General features: G+C 40.0%; 1 protein-coding gene across 1 annotated transcript; it reads right to left on the bottom strand.

Moving 5' to 3' along the window:
- Nucleotides 1-18,314: 18,314 nt before the first annotated feature.
- On the bottom strand, nt 18,315-19,403 carry LOC115225207 (zinc finger protein 2 homolog; the record flags this gene model as incomplete). Its single annotated transcript, XM_036513959.1, has 2 exons — nt 18,315-18,625; nt 18,962-19,403. Coding segments are annotated over 2 exons (645 nt in total), but the record flags the coding sequence as incomplete, so codon positions are not given.
- Between the last annotated feature and the right edge of the window lie 2,684 nt (nt 19,404-22,087).

Raw genomic sequence — 22,087 nt, 5'->3', positions numbered from 1 at the left:
ATCGACCCCGAATGGATGAAAGGCAAAGTCGACCTCGGCGGAATTTGAACTCAGAACGTAAAGACAGACGAAATACCTATTTCTTTACTACCCACAAGGGGCTAAACACAGAGGGGACAAACAAGAACAGACAAAGGGATTAAGTCGGCTACATCGATCCCAGTGTGAAACTGGTACTTTATTTATCGACCCCGAAAGGATGAAAGGCAAAGTCGACCTTGGTGGAATTTGAACTCAGAACATAACAACAGACGAAATATGGCTATGCATAAGAATAACCAAGAAAAGGAGTGTGTCGGTGTGTTGTTTATTTTGCTTCAATCAGTGACACACTGTGAGAGCAAGTACAATCAAAGGAGACTCAAATCGATTGGTTGCCGTCTAAGTTGACCTCGGCAAATAGGGCCGAGCTTGACTTTGCCTTTCCTCCCATTCGAGAAATACTGGGTTCAGATCTTTTCGGTTTGAACGGCATTTTTTCTAGCAGTGTCATATGAAATTGTCACCCATAATTATGACCCTAGTATCGATCTATTGCATTTCAATGTTTTACGGTTAGGGTTAGGGGGAAGAGTATCTTTTTTTCTTCACAAATGTAAATAAACCCAATCTGTTTCTTAAACGAGGGACATATTCATACAGCACAGAATGTTTTCACCTCAATAGACGTCATTGTTTGGTTGAAATTGTCACCCATAATTATGACCCTAGTATCGATCTATTACATTTCAATCTGTTTTAGGGTTAGGGGGAAGAGTATCTTTTTTTCTTCACAAATGTAAATAAACCCAATCTGTTTCTTAAACGAGGAACATATTCATACGGCACAGAATGTTTTCACCTCAATAGATGTCATTGATTGGTTGAAATTGTCACCCATAATTATGACCCTAGTATCGATCTATTACATTTCAATCTGTTTTAGGGTTAGGGGGAAGGGTATCTTTTTTTCTTCACAAATGTAAATGAACCCAATCTGTTTCTTAAACGAGGGACATATTCATACGGCACAGAATGTTTTTTTTTACCTCAATAGACGTCATTGACTGGTTGAAATTGCAGAAATTGAAGAAAAAAAACAACAAATATCTTACAAACTATAGAATTTTCTCAATAAAGCCAAGAGAAAAAGATGTTTTATAAACACATTCTACCAGTATACGAAGTTTAAAATTTTTTAGTTAAGTGGAAATTATTTTTAAAAACTGCCATTCAAACCGAAAAGATCCCTGGATTCCCTATAATCGACTTCCCGCTTGCATAAAAAATTGCTGGTTCTGGCAAAAATTTGAAACCATCATCATCATCATTAATTATTAATATAACCTTTAATTCTTTGTCAACCGTTTTATCAATATCTTAGTTAGTTAGTTAGTTAGTTAATTTGGCTCAAAAGCAAATAGCAAGGCCATGTAGGGGGACATGGAGTTAAGTACAGGGCGGTGTTCATGTAAAGAGTTCAGGGAGGCTTTGAACAAAGCAGTCGTCGGCATCTTCACCATCTCGTCTGGCAGCTTGTTCCACGGATCCGCAACCCGGACGGAGAAAGCTCCTCTCCTTCGATTGAGATGAAATCGTCGCAGGTAGAGCTTTTCGGAATGACCCCGCAGCCGACGCTCTGGAGCAGGAGTGAAGAACAGCTCTTTCGAGAGGTTACACTTTCCGCTTATGATGTTGTGGGCGAGAATGAGATCACCATGGCGGCGGCGTTTTTCACTTTATCTCGTGAACAGGACAGAATTCATGTGGTATTCTTCAATCGGTTTCCTCTCACTTTACTAATTAATTATGCCACATTACTTTCATGGTACTAGTAGCGAAGACTGGACCCGGTGCGTGCACATGCGCAGTCACACGTCCGCGCTGGCTAGTCGTAAGTAGTCGATCATGCAACGACATGCGCGTACGCAAATGAGTTGATTTTACAGAATAAAATAAAAGAATTTTTTAAAGGAAGTAATAGGAGTGGCTGTGTGGCAAGTAGCTTGCTTACAAACCACATGGTTCCGGGTTCAGTCCCACTGCGTGGCACCTTGGGCAAGTGTCTTCTGCTATAGCCTCGGGCCGACCAATGCCTTGTAAGTGGATTTGGTAGACGGAAACTGAAAGAAGCCCGTCGTATATAGGTGCAGGAGTGGCTGTGTGGTAAGTAGCTTGCTTACAAACCACATGGTTCCGGGTTCAGTCCCACTGCGTGGCACCTTGGGCAAGTGTCTTCTACTATAGCCCCGGGCCGACCAATGCCTTGTGAGTGGATTTGGTAGACAGAAACTGAAAGAAGCCTGTCGTATATGTATATATATATATATGTGTGTGTGTTTGTCCCCCTAGCATTGCTTGACAACCGATGCTGGTGTGTTTATGTCCCCGTCACTTAGCAGTTCGGCAAAAGAAACCGATAGAATAAGTACTGGGCTTACAAAGAATAACTGAAACAAAGAATGACTGAAACAAGTAAACGAGTAAATTATTTCTTAGAACAATGTATATGATTTTTTTACACAAATCAAATAAAATGTGTGTGATATATTCTTTTAGTTTTCAAATTCTATTGTTTTTAATCATGTGTGTGTGTGTGTGTATATACACCGATACAAATAGATATTATATGTGTTTATGTGTGATATATTCTTTTACTAGTTTTTAGTTTTTGGACAACATCCATCATACAGGTACATCATACAGGTATATACTCTTTTACTTGTTTCAGTCATTTGACTGCAGCCATGCTGGAGCACCGGGACTTATTCTTTTGTAAGCCCAGTACTTATTCTATCAGTCTCTTTTGCTGAACCGTTAAGTAACGGGGACATAAACACACCAGCATCGGTTGTCAAGCAATGCTAGGGGACAAACACATGTATATATATACATATATACGACGGGCTTCTTTCATTTTCCGTCTACCAAATCCACTCACGAAGCTTTGGTCGGCCCGAGGCTATAGTAGAAGACACTTGCCCAAGGTGCCACGCAGTGGGACTGAACCCGGAACCATTTGGTTGGTAAACAAGCTACTTACCACACAGCCACTCCTGCGCCTATATATATATATGTATATGTATATATATATGTGTGTGCGTGTGTATGTGTATATACGTGTCGTTGTAGGATCGACTACTTGCGACTGCGCGCACCGGGTCTAGTCTTCGCTAGTAGTACTTTCATTTTTACCAACTAATTTACTTTATAACACATGTAACAGTCAATCATAGGTTTTCCTAAACAACAGATCGATATTTCAGTTTGGAAATTATTAATTAAGACGAGCAAATTATATTTTCTTAATTGTTGTCAGGGTACTTGTCTATTGTCGTGGTCCCGGTTTCGCACACGCGAATTCGCGCGCCAGACATAGGTACTCGATACTCGAGATCCTACGAGGTGACTTGAGCATGCACAGTGCAGAATTTGCGCATGCACGTTAACCCCCCCCCTAAAAAAAAAAGGTGTTGGATTTCACTAAAAATATATATGTGTGTGTGTGTGTGTGTGTGTGTGTATATATATAACATTTTCAATTTTACACAAAATAATTACATAGTCGCTTTCCTCGCGGATTTACAGATAAATGAATTAATTACTATTTTACAGAATAAAATTAATGAATTAATTATATAAATTAAATAATTCTTGAAAATTCAAAGTTGTTCATTTTGATATGGCTCAAGAGGCATTATGGACTTTTAAATGGAGATTGAGAAAAATTGTTTCAATTAGAAAAGCAACATTTCTAGAAAATAGTAAATTGAAGTGTGAACACAGCACCTTACAGAGTATAAGTATATGACATTTATTTTTAAAATTTAACTTCATTTGTTTTATATTCTAAATAATTTGCAATTTCAAAAAATATATTAATTTTGCGTTTTTTAATTTGATAAATTCTACGGAATAATTTTGCACGTTTTTTGATAAATTCTACGGAAAGAATTTAGTGCGAAAAATTTATACATTTATACACAAAGACCTGTTGAGGCAAGCGAAGTTGATATCGAACCTCATCCCACGACAGGCACCCATGCCAACCCCCTTTGCTTGCGAAGACATGTTGGAGCAAGTGTGGTACCCGGCAAATGCCAGGACCCCTGGACTGGTGGTATGTAAAAAGCACTATCCGAATCGTGGCCGATGCCAGAGCCGCCTCGACTGGCACCAATCCGACCGTGGCCGTTGCCAGCCTCGCCTGGCATGTAAAAAGCACCCACTACACTCTCGGAGTGGTTGGCGTTAGGAAGGGCATCCAGCTGTAGAAACATTGCCAGATAAGACTGGAGTCTGGTGCAGCCTTCTGGCTTCCCAGATCCCCGGTCGAACCGTCCAACCCATGCTGGCATGGAGAACGGACGTTAAACGATGATGATGATGAGAAGAAATTAATTCATTAAGTTTACCAAATATATACGTCTGTAAAAAAAAAAAAGTTTCACAATTATATACGTTCGCGTTTGTGTAAAAAAAATTATTAACCAAGTTTTATAAATTATTTACTTTGTTCAAAAATATTATTAATATTAATTAATTTTCCGCTTTCCGCTTATGATGTTGTGGGCGAGAATGAGATCACCACGGCGTCGGCGTTTTTCACTTTATCTCGTGAACAACAGGACAGAATTCATGTGGTATTCTTCAATCGGTTTCCTCTCACTTTACTAATTAATTATGCCACATTACTTTCATGGTACTACTAGCGAAGACTGGACCCGGTGCGTGCACATGCGCAGTCGCACGTCCGCGCTGGCTAGTCGTAAGTAGTCGATCGTGCAACGACTTGCGCGTACGCAAATGAGTTGATTTTACAGAATAAAATAAAAGAATTTTTTAAAGGAAGTAATAGGAGTGGATGTGTGGTAAGTAGCTTGCTTACAAACCACATGGTTCCGGGTTCAGTCCCACTGCGTGGCACCTTGGGCAAGTGTCTTCTACTATAGCCTCAGGCCGACCAAAGCCTTGTGAGTGGATTTGGTAGATGGAAACTGAAAGAAGCCAGTCGTATATAGGTGCAGGAGTGGCTGTGTGGTAAGTAGCTTGCTTACAAACCACATGGTTCCGGGTTCAGTCCCACTGCGTGGCACCTTGGGCAAGTGTCTTCTACTATAGCCTCGGGCCGACCAAAGCCTTGTGAGTGGATTTGGTAGACGGAAACTGAAAGAAGCCCGTCGTATATATGTATATATATATAGGCGTAGTAGTGGCTGTATGGTAAGTAGCTTGCTTACAAACAACATGGTTCCGGGTTCAGTCCCACTGCGTGGCACCTTGGGCAAGTGTCTTCTACTATAGCCTCGGGCCGACCAAAGCCTTGTGAGTGGATTTGATAGACGGAAACTGAAAGAAGCCCGTCGTATATATGTATATATATATATTATATATATATGTATATATATATATATATATGTATATATATATATATATTATGTATATATATATATATGTATATATATATATATGTGTGTGCATTTGTTCGTGTGTGTGTGTTTGTCCCCCTAGCATTGCTTGACAACCGATGCTGGTGTGTTTATGTCCCCGTCACTTAGCAGTTCGGCAAAAGAAACCGATAGAATAAGTACTGGGCTTACAAAGAATAACTGAAACAAAGAATGACTGAAACAAGTAAACGAGTAAATTATTTCTTAGAACAATGTATATGATTTTTTTACACAAATCAAATAAAATGTGTGTGATATATTCTTTTAGTTTTCAAATTCTATTGTTTTTAATCATGTGTGTGTGTGTGTGTGTATATACACCGATACAAATAGATATTATATGTGTTTATGTGTGATATATTCTTTTACTAGTTTTTAGTTTTTGGACAACATCCATCATACAGGTACATCATACAGGTATATACTCTTTTACTTGTTTCAGTCATTTGACTGCAGCCATGCTGGAGCACCGGGACTTATTCTTTTGTAAGCCCAGTACTTATTCTATCAGTCTCTTTTGCTGAACCGTTAAGTAACGGGGACATAAACACACCAGCATCGGGTGTCAAGCAATGCTAGGGGACAAACACATGTATATATACATATATACGACGGGCTTCTTTCATTTTCCGTCTACCAAATCCACTCACGAAGCTTTGGTCGGCCCGAGGCTATAGTAGAAGACACTTGCCCAAGGTGCCACGCAGTGGGACTGAACCCGGAACCATGTGGTTGGTAAACAAGCTACTTACCACACAGCCACTCCTGCGCCTATATATATATATATGTATATGTATATATATATATGTGTGTGCGTGTGTATGTGTATATACGTGTCGTTGTAGGATCGACTACTTGCGACTGCGCGCACCGGGTCTAGTCTTCGCTAGTAGTACTTTCATTTTTACCAACTAATTTACTTTATAACACATGTAACAGTCAATCATAGGTTTTCCTAAACAACAGATCGACATTTCAGTTTGGGGTTAATATAGGGCGTAACAAATATCAGAAAATCAAAAAAAAAATGTGTGTAATAGGTGTAAAACAACTTCCTATGAACGAATATGAAAAAAAAAATTCGCGCACGCGAAAGGGGGGTGGGGGAGAGGCTTCGGAAAATTCACATCGGGAAGTTCCGAAAGCGTCTGAGGGGCTGACCCGGGCACCAAAACAAAAAAAAAAATAGTGTAATATGTGTAAAACAACTTGCTCTAAACGAATATGACAAAAAAAAATGCGCTCTCGCGAAAGAGGGGTGGGGGAGAGGCCTCGGAATATTTATATCGGGAATTTCCGAAAGCGTCTGAACCGGGCACAAAAACAAAAACAGCGTAATAGGTGTAAAACAACTATCATGAAAAAAATGCGCGCTCGCGAAAGGGGGGTGGGGGAGAGGCTCCGGAAATTTCACATCTTCAGTCCACGGCCTTTAAACTAAGAAAAAATAGTGTAATTGGTGTAAAACTACTTGTTCTAAACGAGTATCAAGAACACACACTCACACATGAATCATAAACTCCGTATTTCGCAAAAAAAAAAATAAAGAGAAGAAATTCTGGAAAAAGTGAAGAAATGTTGGATCTCATTCCTTGGTTAAAGCTATTTTAAACATTAAATTTATGCTTTTCTTTGAAATAGTTCAGATATATGCAATTCTTCTCACTTATTAAGATGCATTTATCAGAAAAAAAGAGACAGAAAAAATTATTATTTTGTGTCAATCCTTCCCTAATTATCCTTTATTAATTAGTTTTGGCGTGTATTTTTTTCCCAAATTTATTTTTTCACCTTTACAACACTGTTTAGTAAAGCAATTAATTATCTTTATAATTTGCATATTTGACTTATTAATCAAAATTCTCTAGATGTAATATATACTAAGTAATGCATCCTTCATTTATGTGTTCCGTTTTGTATTATGCATGCGTGACTGTTTGTATGTAAGTGTGTTTAACTGTGCACATGAATGTGAATATTAAAGAACATATTTATTTACTATGATTGTTATTTTCAGAACAAATAAATCTTTTGGCTGTTATGTTATTGATGTTATTATTATTGCTAGTTAAAGGGTGGTGACTTGGCTGAATATTTTGAGTCTTGTAGTATGTAGTTGTGTTAGTCAATATTCTGAGTTCAAATCCAACTCATTTCTTTATCATCATTATCGATGGACCACTCAAAGAGGTATGTATACATTATCATTTTCGTAACATAATTTCTGTAGTATTTCAAGATGTTTCTGACACGTATTTTGATTCACATGGCGGAGATCCAACATTTCTTCACTTTTTCCAGAATTTCTTCTCTTTATTTTTTTTTTTTGCGAAATACGGAGTTTATGATTCATGTGTGAGTGTGTGTTCTTGATACTCGTTTAGAACAAGTAGTTTTACACCAATTACACTATTTTTTCTTAGTTTAAAGGCCGTGGACTGAAGATGTGAAATTTCCGAAGCCTCTCCCCCACCCCCCTTTCGCGAGCGCGCATTTTTTTCATGATAGTCGTTTAGAGCAAGTTGTTTTACACCTATTACGCTGTTTTTGTTTTTGTTTTTGTGCCCGGTTCAGACGCTTTCGGAAATTCCCGATATAAATATTCCGAGGCCTCTCCCCCACCCCTCTTTCTCGAGAGCACATTTTTTTTTTCATATTCGTTTAGAGCAAGTTGTTTTACACATATTACACTATTTTTTTTTTGTTTTGGTGCCCGGGTCAGCCCCTCAGACGCTTTCGGAACTTCCCGATGTGAATTTTCCGAAGCCTCTCCCCCACCCCCCTTTCGCGTGCGCGAATTTTTTTTTTCATATTCGTTCATAGGAAGTTGTTTTACACCTATTACACACATTTTTTTTTTGATTTTCTGATATTTGTTACGCCCTATATTAACCCAGTTTGGAAATTATTAATTAAGACGAGCAAATTATATTTTCTTAATTGTTGTCAGGTTCCCGCTTCGAAAAATAATTACTGTAACATCGAGAGGTTCACAGAATTCTATTATTTACCTCATTATTAGTAGTATTATCAACACTATTACAGCCTTAAAGTAAATCTTTGTCAACTTACCGTATTCACAAATAAGCAACGAGTCCGTGGTCGATAATTAATCACACTAATTAATAATTCAAATGGCCATAAGTTGAAATGTTGTACAAGTTATTTCCCTTTATTTGATTGTATTTCTTCAAATCTCCAACAGATGGCTCTACTGACTGGTTGAATTATGTTCCAGTGATTGTCTTTGTCCTATTCTGTCAACCACTTCACCTTTTTCAAATTTACACCAGATTCTTTTTACAAAGAGTACACACACACGTAGGATGTTTTCGGTTTGACCGGCAGATTTTTAAAATAATTTCCACTTTTAAACTTCGTATACTGGTAGAATGTGTTTATAAAACATCTTTTTCTCTTGGCTTTATTGAGAAAAGTCTATAGTTTGTAAGATATTCGTTGTTGTTTTTTCTTCAATTTCAACCAATCAATGACATCTATTGAGGTAAAAAACATTCTGTGCCGTATGAATATGTTCCTCGTTTAAGAAACAGATTGGGTTTATTTACATTTCTGAAGAAAAAAACGATACCCTTCCCTCCACCCCTAACCCTAAAACAGATTGAAATGCAGTAGATCGATACTAGGGTCATAATTATGGGTGACAATTTCAACCAATCAATGACATCTATTGAGGTAAAAACATTCTGAAGGAAAAAACGATACCCTTCACTCCACCCCTAACCCCAAAACAGATTGAAATGCAATAGATTGATACTAGGGTCATAATTATGGGTGACAATTTCATATGACACCGCTAGAAAAAATGCCGTTCAAACCGAAAAGATCCAGTTGTTGTTTTTTTTCTTCAATTTCAACCAACCAATGACGTCTATTAAGGTGAAAAAATTCTGTGCCGTATGAATATGTCCCTCGTTTAAGAAACAGATTGGGTTTATTTACATTTGTGAAGAAAAAAAGATGCTCTTCCCCCTAACCTTAACCCTAAAACAGATTGAAATGCAATAGATCGGAGAAACCTAATATCCGAACTAAAGATGAGGAAACAGATGGTAGAGAAGGGTTTACGCATCCAAGATGGACAAATAATCAAGTCCTACCTCTGGTCGCATGCTGTAGTACTGACAGGGAAAGTGAAGTGAGGGCAAATCGAAGTGAAGTTGATACCCCCGTCAACGATGCTATCTCTGATACCCCTTATTCTGCTTGTTCCCCAACTCCCGCCCCTCAAACTTCACAGCTCAGCATCGTCTATACCAACTCGTGCTCCTTATTCCCAAAGTTCAGCGAACTATTTACACTGGCCATACATGACTCCCCTGATGTGATAGCTATCACCAAGACTTGGCTGACTCCAGAAGTAAAGGACTCAGAAATCCACCTACAGGGCTACGTCCTTTTCAGATGTGACAGAGAAAAAAGGCGAGGTGGAGGTGTTGCTGTGTATGTCAAATCTGAGCACAAACCGTCCAGCGGTATTCTACCCACTAATGCTCAACCTACAACAAAATTCGATGCCGTCTATTGCAAGCTGAGCCTATCCGAGTTTTGCCTGCCCGTGTTAGCTGTCTACAGGCCGCCTCTTGCCGACCCCCAGGACGATGCTCATTTACTCGAAGCGATAAGATTCGTTTCAGCTCCGCATGACTGTTTGGTACTAGGAGACTTCAACGCTCCCACGATCGATTGGCCCGCATCAATTTGTACATCTTCCCGGTTCGGCCAGGCCCTTCTTGACGTGGCTGAAGATTGTTTTCTATCGCAACATGTTGAATATCCGACAAGGCATCGGTCTGGGCAGCAGCCATCTATGCTGGATCTGGTATTCTCCCGCTATCCAAGATCAGTGTCAGACGTATCTGTGTGCGCCCCTCTTGCCAAGAGTGATCATGCGGTCCTGAAGTTCGTCATGCACACAACTTTTTCTACGCCCACGACTACTTCGCTGCCACGTAGAGTCTTCTCTGCAATTAATCTTGAAATTCTAACCGAGGCTTCCGCGCTTCTGGACTGGCGATCCCTGATGACGTTGTCCTCAGTTGACGAACTATGGTCATCCCTCAAAGCATATGTAATCTGGTTGACTGACCAGGCAGTTCCCGTTGGGTTTCCCAATAAGAAGAAACACAAGCCCTGGGTGACGAAGAAGGTTAAACGAGAACGTCGACTCAGAGATATTGCTTGGGCTGAATTCTAAAATCTGGATTCGACTGCAGCTTTTGAGGTGTACAAAACTCAACGAGACCGAGCCGTGAAAATTGAAAAGGAAGAACGCTTCAGTTATGAATACAAAATCGCGGCCAATGCCAGTAGCAATCCAAAAACCTTCTTTGCCCATGTCCAACGGAATTCCCACTTGAACAACCAGATTGCAACGTTGGTAGACTCAACAGGCGTATCGATTGAGGACCCTTATCAACAGAGTCAATTATTTGCCGAGGCTTTTTCAACTATTTTCAAACAAGATGATGGTCGTGAACACCCTCCATTTGATAGATCGGTACCTCCAATGCCTAGATTAGTCATCACGCGGGACGAAGTCAAACGTGTTATTCAAGGCCTCGATGTCAACAAGGGTCATGGCCCTGACGGCATACACCCATGGGTTATCAAAGCGTTGGCTCCGGTCATCTGCGAGCCCTTAACACGTCTATTCAATATGTCATTGGCGACGGGTGTTATACCTGCGGACTGGAGAACAGCGATAATCTGCCCAATTTTCAAGAAAGGGAGCCGCGAAGACCCGCTTAACTACCGACCGGTTTCCCTTACATCAATAATCAGCAAGATGTTCGAAACCATCCTTAAGAAAAGTATGATGCTCCACCTCCAAAACACAGCCTCTATCTCTGATTCCCAACACGGCTTCGTGCCGAAGAGATCATGCTTGACCAACTTACTGGTAATGGAAGAATTAGTGACGCGCATCCTCGATGATAGTGATGCTGTTGACATCGTTTTATTGGACTTTGCCAAAGCTTTTGACTCGGTAAACCACCGCCTATTACTTGTCAAGCTTCAAGCATATAGTTTCCATCCAGATATTGTACGTTGGGTTGGTGCCTTCCTCTCAGATCACTCCTTCCAAGTCCAAGTTAATGGTTCGCGGTCCGACGTCTCCAGTGCGAGCAGTGGCGTGCCTCAAGGTTCAGTGCTTGGGCCCTTATTGTTCTTAGTCTTCATAAATGACTTGCCCGACGACCTCACGCAACACACCCTTCTATTTGCCGACGATATCAAATTGGTCGCTCCCCGCGGTGATATAGAGGATCTTCGTCGATGCCTCCACCAAATTTGGAAGTGGTCTAACGAATGGGACCTGTGTCTGAACGTGTCAAAGTGCTGTCATCTGCCTGTTGGCTCTCCTCCTGCAACTCAACTTGATTTCGAGCCGGGTTGTCTGCTGCTGGAGAGGACCGATCAGGTAAAGGACCTGGGTATCTTGGTGGATTCCTCCTTTTCGCCTTCGGCCCAGTGCGTCCATGCTGCCAACAAAGCACACGGAATTCTGTTCTTGATTCGATGGTCATTTGGAATGCTTACAGCAGCCATATTCCTACCACTCTATGTCACGCTGGTGAGACCCATATTGGAGTACGGGATTCAAGCCTCTTCTCCTTATCTCCTCAAAGACATACAGCATCTCGAAAGAGTCCAGAAGCTGGCTACCCGCATGGTTCATGGTCTCAAAAATTTGTCCTATGAAGAAAGGCTCAGGACGCTCGACCTTTATTCTCTTGAAAAACGCCGCCGCCGTGGTGATCTCATTCTCGCCCACAGCATCATAAGCGGAAAGTGTAACCTCTTAAAAGAGCTGTTCTTCACTCCTGCTCCAGAGCGTCGGCTGCGGGGGTCATTCCGAAAAGCTCTACCTGCGATGATTTCATCTCAATCGAAGGACAGGAGCTTTCTCCATCCGGGTTGCGGATCCGTGGAACAAGCTGCCAGACGAGATGGTGAAGATGCCGACGACCGCTTTGTTCAAAGCCTCCCTTGACCTCAAGTGGCCTGAACTCTTTACATGAACACCACCCTGTACTTAACTCCATGGCCTTGCTATTTCCTTTTGAGCCAAATTAACTAACTAACTAGATCGACAGTAGGGTCATAATTATGGGTGACAATTTCATATGACACTGCTAGAAAAAATCTGCCGTTCAAACCGTAAAGATCCCATATTTGGGAAGCTGGAGTAATAGTAAGATGATATTAAATTAACAGCACAGCAAACGTAAACAATCAGCCCGTTCAGCCAGGTCCCAGGATCTGCTGTGCTTACACTGCCTCGTGTAGCATTCAGCCAACTGAGTGCAGATCTTTTCCTTTTGAACGGCAGATGTCAACACAATTTCTAGGTAACTAAACACTTTTAAACTTCGTATACTGGTAGAATGTGTCAAAATAAAACATCATTTTCTCTTGGTTTTATTGAGAAAATTCTAGTTTGTAAGATATTTCGTCTGAAAATCCGAGCATTTTTTGCAATTTTAACCAATCGATTACCTCCATTCAACTGAAATCATTTGCTGCGTCTAAAACTGAGACAACATCCTGTAACTAACCCTAAACCTAAATTATTTTTTCTTAATTGTTAAATTAATTTAATTTCATTGCTTTAGTTTTTTTTACACGCGTAACAATTAAGGAAAAAAAAATTTAGGGTTAGGGTTAGGGGGGAGGTTTAGGGTTAGTTACAGGGTGTTGTCTCAGTTTTAGACACAGCAAATGATTTTAGCTCAAAAGAGAGCATAGGATTGGTTAAAATTTGAAAAATTAAACTACATTAAACAAACATTATTACAATTTTCTCAAGAAAGCCAAGAGAAAAAAATGTCTTATTTTGACACATTCTACCAGTATACGAAGTTTTAAAGTGTTTAGTTAACTAGAAATTGTGTTGAAAACTGCCGTTCAAAAGGAAAAGATCCCCGAGTTCTTCCAGGACAAGTGTTATTTAAAGTAAGTAATAGGCGAAGGAGTGGCTGTGTGGTAAGTAGCTTGCTAACCAACCAAATGGTACTGGGTTCAGTCCCACTGCGTGGCATCTTGGGCAAGTGTCTTCTGCTATAGCCCCGGGCCGACCAATGCCTTGTGAGTGGATTTGGTAGACAGAAACTGAAAGAAGCCTGTCGTATATATGTATATATATATATATATATGTATGTGTGTGTATGTTTATGTGTCTGTGTTTGTCCCCCTAGCATTGCTTGACAACCGATGCTGGTGTGTTTACATCCCCGTCACTTAGCGGTTCGGCAAAAGAGACTGATAGAATTAGTACTGGGCTTACAAAGAATAAGTCCCGGGGTCGATTTGCTCGACTAAAGGCGGTGCTCCAGCATGGCCGCAGTCAAATGACTGAAACATGTAAAAGAGTAAAAACGCGTAGCTATTTTGTGCATTTTGTTTGCAGAAAATAAAGAAAAACAGTAATAACGTTTAATAAAGATTTTTAGGGGGCTGTCCCTCTGAAAAACCTAAACCTTGTGTATAATACACACCCCTTCTCTAACATGAGTCAATGAGGTCTATATAAAATCCTTGGTTTGTAAAAATGTATACGGTAACGTCCTTTATTATTATTGTATATATAACATAATGCAAATGTGTAGCTTTTTTGTGCATTTTGTTTGCAGAAAATAAAGAAATAACAGTAATAACGTTTAATAAATGGTGCTTACTGCAAGTTTAGGGGGCTGTATCTCTGAAAAACCTAAACCTTGTGTATAATGCGCACCCCTTCTCTAACATGAGTCAACGAGGTCTATATAAAATCCTTGGTTTGTAAAAATATATACAGTATCATCCTTTATTATTATAAATATAACATAATGCAAACGTGTAGCTTTTTTGTGCATTTTGTTTGCAGAAAATAACGAAAAACAGTAATAATGTCAGTGAAAAATAAATATTAAGTAAATTGCCTTTTTACAAAAGTAAAAGCAAAAACATTTATTCAAATCCTTCAAATTCAACATCACTTTCAACATCAAATAACTGTTCCGTTTGTTGCTCCGTGAACATGTCAGCATCATTGTAATGCAAATCTCCGTCATCATTAGAAGATTCACTTTCATTTATTTCATCTTTCTAAACAATGTCATCCTGAGTACCAATAAAAACTGCAGGATAAACTATTTTGCATAATTTGTGTGTAATTAAGCCAGCAGCACCCAGTCGAACAAACACTTCCAAGCATGCGTAATACAATAATGGTGATGTTCTTAACTGTTATATGGGAATGTAAATGTTTGCAAATTGTTTTTGTTACATGTTATTCTGTGTTCTGAATTTATTTTAATAAATGTTGCTTACTGCAAGTTTAGGGGGCTGTACCTCTGAAAAACCTAAACCTTGTGTATAATACGCACCCCTTCTCTAACTTGAGTCGTGCGTAATTAAGCCAGCAGCACTTAGTCAAACAAACACTTCCGCGCATGTGTAATACAATAATGGTGATGTTCTTAACTGTTATATGGGAATGTAAATATGTTTGCAAATTGTTTTTGTTACTTGTTATTCTGTGTTCTGAATACTTTTATTTTAATAAATGTTGCTTACTGCAAGTTATGGATGATTCTTTTATGACTTCATTGCTTTCAGGTTTAGCTTAAGGTATTTTCGCGCCCGACATCACAAAATGCATCTGAATAAATATTGCCGGACAGCAAATAGAGACTCGGACATTGCTTAGAAAATATGTTTCATTTTTAACCTCATATATAGTACGCACGAGCAATTTTGACCTTTAAATTTTTTTGGAAAAATGCAGATTATACTTGAAGATTTACAGTACTTGTAACAAAACTAGAATAATGTAAGTAGTCTGTGTCATAAGAAATCTTTTTGCAAACCGCATGGTTCTGGGTTCCATCCCACTGCATGGCATCTGAAGTGTGTGCCTTCCACTATAGTCTTGGTCTGACCAAAACCTTGTGAGATGGCTTCCAGAGGAGAAGAGTAGAAATTACCTCGTTTTCAGCTCTACAACAATATCCAGCAAACTGGACTCTCCTACCTTTCACAAGAGATGATACAGGTGGTAGTTTCCCATATATTTGCATTTTGGTTGAATGACGCTCCGTAATGCTATGATGGACCGTGAAGTCTGACGTAGCATGGTAGATTCCATTGTCTCGACCACGGTCGCGATACCAGAGGGTGCACACTCTCCTACCCTGATGTAATCTCCAGGGATACAGGCATCCAGCAACAGGACCTCCGTAATGCTATGATGGACCGTGAAGTCTGGCGTAACATGGTAGATTCTATTGTCTTGACCACGGTCGCGATACCAGAGGGCGCACACTCTCCTACCCTGCTATGATGGACCGTGAAGTCTGGCGTAGCATGGTAAATTCCATTGTCTCGACCACGGTCGCACACTCTCCTACCCTGATGTAATCTCCAGGGATACAGGCATCCAGCAACAGGACCTCCATAATGCTATGATGGACCGTGAAGTCTGGCGTAGCATGGTAAATTCCATTGTCTCGACCACGGTCGCACACTCTCCTACCCTGATGTAATCTCCAGGGATACAAGCATCCAGCAACAGGACCTCCGTAATGCTATGATGGACCATGAAGTCTGGCGTAGCATGGTAAATTCCATTGTCTCGACCACAGTCGTGATACCAGAGGGTGCACTCTCTCCTACCCTGATGTAATCTCCAGGGATACAGGCATCCAGCAACAGGACCTCCGTAATGCCATGATGGACTGTGAAGTCTGGCGTAGCATGGTAAATACCATTGTCTTGGCCACGGTCGAACAATGATGATGATGACAGATATCCTAAGTACATAGTTTCTCGCTAGCATGAACATGTTCAGGAATAGTTAAAACACCATCTTCAAAAGAAAACTACCACATGTGTTGGAATGTTATGGCTTCTCCCCTGTATGTGCCCACATGTCTTTAGCTGAAGCACTCAGTTCAGAGAATGATTTACCACCTCCTTATCTCCTCAAAGACATACATCATATCGAAAGAGTCCAGAAGCTGGCTACCCGCATGGTTCTTGGTCTCAAGCATTTATCTTATGAAGAAAGGCTGAAGACGCTCGACCTTTATTCTCCAGAAAAACGATGACGCCGTGGTGATCTCATTCTTGCTCACAACATCATAAGCGGAAAGTGTAACCTCTCGAAAGAGCTGTTCTTCACTCCTACTCGAGAGCGTGGGCTGCGGGGTCACTCCGAAAAGCTCTATCTACGACGACTTCAACTCAATCGGAGAGGGGCTGTCTCCGTCCGGGTTGCAGATCCGTGAAATAAGCTGCCGGACGAGATAGTGAAGATGCCGACGACCGCTCGGTTCAAGGTCTCTCTTGACCAGAAATGGCCTGAACTCTTTGCATGAACACCACCCTGTACATAATTCCATGTCCCCCTACATGGCCTTGGTTTTTGCTTTTTGAGCCAAATAATTAACTTAACTTAACTTAACTAACCTGTACAGCTAAGTGCTTTATAAATGCAAGACTGATGGTAAATGATCATAACAAATGACCTTCTAAATATAAATATAGGCATAGGGGTGGCTGTGTGGTAAGACGCTCGACCTTTATTCTCTATAGAGGGGCTTTCTCCGTCCGGGTTGCGGATCCGTTGGATAAGCTGCCGGACGACATAGTGAAGATGCCGATGACCGCTCGGTTCAAAGTCTCTCTTGACCAGAAATGGCCTGAACTCTTTGCTTGAACACCCTCCCTGTACATAACTCCATGTCCCCATACATGGCCTTGCTTTTGCTTTTTGAGCCAATAAAATTGAATTGAATTGAATATATATATATATAAAGCTCTATCTGTGATGATTTCATCTCAATCGAAGGAGAGGGGCTTTCTCTGTCCGGGTTGCGGATCCGTGGAATAAGGTGCCGGACGAGATAGTGAAGATGCCGACAACCGCTCGGTTCAAGGTCTCTCTTGACCAGAAATGGCCTGAACTCTTTGCATAAACACCCTCCCTGTACATAATTCCATGTCCCCATACATGGCCTTGCTTTTCACTTTTTGAGCCAAAAAATTAACTTAACTTAACTAACCTGTACAGCTAAGCGCTTTATAAATGCAAGACTGATGGTAAATGACTATAACAAATGACCTTCTAAATATAAATATAGGCATAGGGGTGGCTGTGTGGTAAGACGCTCGACCTTAATTCTCTATAGAGGGGCTTTCTCCGTCCGGGTTGCGGATCTGTGGAATAAGCTGCCGGACGAGATAGTGAAAATGCCAACAACCGCTCGGTTCAAGGTCTCTCTTGACCAGAAATGGCCTGAACTCTTTGCTTGAACACCCTCCCTGTACATAACTCCATGTCCCCATACATGGCCTTGCTTTTGCTTTTTGAGCCAATAAAATTGAATTGAATTGAATATATATATATATAAAGCTCTATCTGTGATGATTTCATCTCAATCGAAGGAGAGGGGCTTTCTCTGTCCGGGTTGCGGATCCGTGGAATAAGGTGCTGGACGAGATAGTGAAGATGCCGACAACCGCTCGGTTCAAGGTCTCTCTTGACCAGAAATGGCCTGAACTCTTGCATAAACACCCTCCCTGTACATAATTCCATGTCCCCATACATGGCCTTGCTTTTCACTTTTTGAGCCAAAAAATTAACTTAACTTAACTAACCTGTACAGCTAAGCGCTTTATAAATGCAAGACTGATGGTAAATGACTATAACAAATGACCTTCTAAATATAAATATAGGCATAGGGGTGGCTGTGTGGTAAGACGCTCGACCTTAATTCTCTATAGAGGGGCTTTCTCCGTCCGGGTTGCGGATCTGTGGAATAAGCTGCCGGACGAGATAGTGAAAATGCCAACAACCGCTCGGTTCAAGGTCTCTCTTGACCAGAAATGGCCTGAACTCTTTGCATGAACACCACCCTGTACATAATTCCATGTCCCCCTACATGGCCTTGCTTTTCGCTTTTTGAGCCAAAAAATTAACTTAACTTAACCAAAGACATCACAGAGGTATGGCGCCTCTTCTGTATGAACACGTTTGTGACTAGTTAAACCACTATTTTTAGAAAATGATTTACCACAAATACCACAAAAATATGGTTTTTCCCCAGTATGAATACGTATGTGACAAGTTAAATTGCTACTTGCTGAGAATGATTTACCACAAATATCACAATGATATGGCTTCTCTCCTGTATGAACCCGCTTGTGCTTGGTTAAATCACTACCGTGAGAGAATGATTTCCCACAGATATCACAGTGATGTGGTTTCTCTCCTGTATGAATACGTTTGTGCTTGGCTAATGAACCACTTTCAGAGAATGATTTACCACAAATATCACAATGATATGGTTTCTCTCCTGTATGTGTACGTTTGTGTCTAGTCAAGTTACTCTTTTCAGAAAATGTTTTACCACAGATATCGCAATGATATGGCTTTTCTCCTGTATGTGTAAGTTTGTGTTTATTCAAGTCCCCACTTTGAGAGAATGATTTACGACAGATATCACACTGATATGGCTTCTCACCTGTATGTGTACGTTTGTGATTAACCAATTGTCTATTACGATAGAATGATTTGCCACAGATATCACAATGATATGGCTTCTCTCCTGTATGAATACGTTTGTGATCAGTTATGTAACTATAATCAGAGAATGATTTACCACAGATATCACAATCATATGGCTTTTCTCCTGTATGAACACGTTTGTGTACAGTCAAGGAACCACTTTGAGTGAATGATTTACCACAAATATCACAATGATATGGTTTCTCTCCTGTATGTGTACGTCTGTGTCTAGTCAAGTCACTCCTTTCAGAGAATGATTTCCCACAGATATCACAATGATATGGTTTCTCTCCTGTATGTGTACGTTTGTGGCCAATTAAGTTACTACTGTGAGAGAATGATTTACCACAGATATCACAAGAAAATGGCTTCTCTCCTGTATGAATACGTTTGTGAATAGTTAAAGTATTATTTTCAGAAAATGATTTACCACAGATATCACAATGATAGGGTTTGTCTCCTGTATGTGTACGTTTGTGCCTAGTCAAGGGACTACTTTGAGAGAATGATTTACCACAAATGTCACAATGATATGGCTTCTCTCCTGCATCAGGGTTTATTGGTTTAGTTAAATGATGCATTTTGAGAGAATAATTTATCATGCGTATCACAATGAATGCGTCTTCTCCATTTCTATGAATGAGTTTGTGTTCTGTTCAGTTAATATTTTCAGAGAATAATTTAATGCTATGCTTCTTTCATCTGTGATTTTGCTTAATATCTAAATCAAGAGGTGACAATCGTCTAACCCTTTGTAAAGTTATCGAAGCTTAATTAACCTGTAAAACAATAATCTCCTCTATATTCCAGACAGCAAAGACTTCAAATTGTTGCTGTTAATTCCATCGTCCAGAAGAAATATTTTGCTGTTGTTTTTCACAGATTTCCTTTATAAGATGAGTTTGATGTATTGATGAATGCTCCTTATAAATATATCATCTTCCTTTGGTTGATGGGAGCTGATAAAATATCAGAGGCACATCTGAATGAAGTAATTTCTTTCATATCAACAGGATGTAATATTCTGAAATAGAAAAACAGAAGCAGTGAAATAAAGAGAATCATTAAACGACATAGTAATTCAACATTGCAAATCTTACAACATCAACACTGTCATCCATTTAATGTCTATGTTTGCAGGGGTCAGAATCCATTGAGGCATTGAAACTTTTACAGCATTCTGTATATAAAGGAATCACTTGGCTTATGCAAACCTTTCCTTCTTGGTACACAAAACTCTACTTGTGAAGACCTGTTGAGGCAAATGGAAATCAAAATCGAAATCGATACCAGTGCCGGTGGCACGTAAGCAAACCACCTGAACGTGGCCGTTGCCAGCCTCATCTGGCCCCCATGCTGGTGGCCGTTGCAGCCTCGCCAGTGGCATGTAAAAAGCACCATCCAACTGTGGTCGTTTGCCAGCCCTGCCTGGCCCCTGTGCCGGTGGCACGTAAAAAGCACCCACTACACTCTTGGAGTGGTTGGCGTTAAGAAGGGCATCCAGCCGTAGAAACTCCACCAGATCAGACTGGGCCTGGTGCAGCCTTCTGGCTTCCCAGACCCCAGTTGATCCGTCCAACCCATGCTAGCATGGAAAGCGGACGCTAAATGATGATGATGATGTTTCTACCTTTGTCTAATTATTTATCTCTTTCCACTCTTTGCTTTCCCATGGTGTGGCTTAGTCTTTACTCTCTTCCTTTTACTTGTTTCATTCATATGACTGCGGCCATGCTGGAGCACCACCTTTAGTCGAGCAAATCGACCCCAGGACTTATTCTTTTGTAAGCCCAGTACTTATTCTATCGGTCTCTTTTGTCGAACTGCTAAGTGACGGGGACATAAACACACCAGCATCGGTTGCCAAGCAATGCTAGGGGGACAAACACACACATATATATATATACATATATACGACGGGCTTCTTTTAGTTTCCGTCTATCAAATCCACTCACAAGGCTTTGTTCAGCCCGAGGCTATAGTAGAAGTCACTTACCCAAGGTGCCACGCAGTGGGACTGAACCCGGAACCATGTGGTTCGTAAGCAAGCTACTTACCACACAGCCACTCCTGCGCCTATATATATATATATATATATATATATAATATATATATATATATATATATATATATATATATATATATATACATATATACAATTAAGAAAAACTTTTAAACTTCGTATACTGGTAGAATGTGTTTATAAAACATCATTTTCTCTTGGTTTTATTGAGAAAATTCTATAGTTTGTAAGATATTTCGTCTGAAAATCCGAGCATTTTGGCAATTTTAACCAATCGATTACCTCCATTCAACTAAAATCATTTACTGCGTCTAAAACTGAGACAACATCCTGTCACTAACCCTCAACCTAACCCTAACCCTAAATTTTTTTTTCTTAATTGTTAAATTAATTTAATTGTTACGCGTGTACAAAAACGGAATCTTTTCCTTTTGAACAGCAGTTTGTAACATAATTTTCTCAATAAAGCCAAGATAAAAAGATGTTTTATAAACACATTTTACCAGAATACGAAGTTTAAAATTTTTTAGTTACCTAGAAATTATGTTACAAACTGCCGTTCAAAAGGAAAAGATCCAATTATTTATTTTGTGTTTTATTTACTTTGCTAGGTAATCGTTGTAGGATCGACTAGTCACGACTAGCTAGCGCAGATGCGCAAGTACGCGACTGCGCGCACCGGGACCACTCTTCTTAAATAGTACCTAACTTCTACATAATTACTGTAACTACGAAGGACTCACATAATCCAAAAATGCCCATCTTAGATATGCAAGTTCAAAAGCCAACGAGGTCGAATTTGTCCATCATCCTTTCAACATCGTTGAAATAGGAAGCAACAGAAAATTGGGTTACCTGTAATCGACTTCCCCCTCGCCTCAAATAATGCTGGTCCCCGGCCAAAATTTGAAACCATCATCATCATTACAAATATTAATATAACCTTAAAGTAAATCATCAACTTATAGTTTTATCAGTATTTCATAAACAACAGGACAAGGATAACATTAATTAATGTGGTATTCTTCAATCGGTTTCATTTTACTAATTAATTACGGC

The sequence above is a fragment of the Octopus sinensis genome, linkage group LG27, assembly GCF_006345805.1.
Source record: "Octopus sinensis linkage group LG27, ASM634580v1, whole genome shotgun sequence".
NCBI lineage: Eukaryota > Metazoa > Mollusca > Cephalopoda > Octopoda > Octopodidae > Octopus > Octopus sinensis.
Note: the sequence above shows the minus strand (reverse complement) of the source record. Positions and strands in the feature narration are given on the sequence as shown.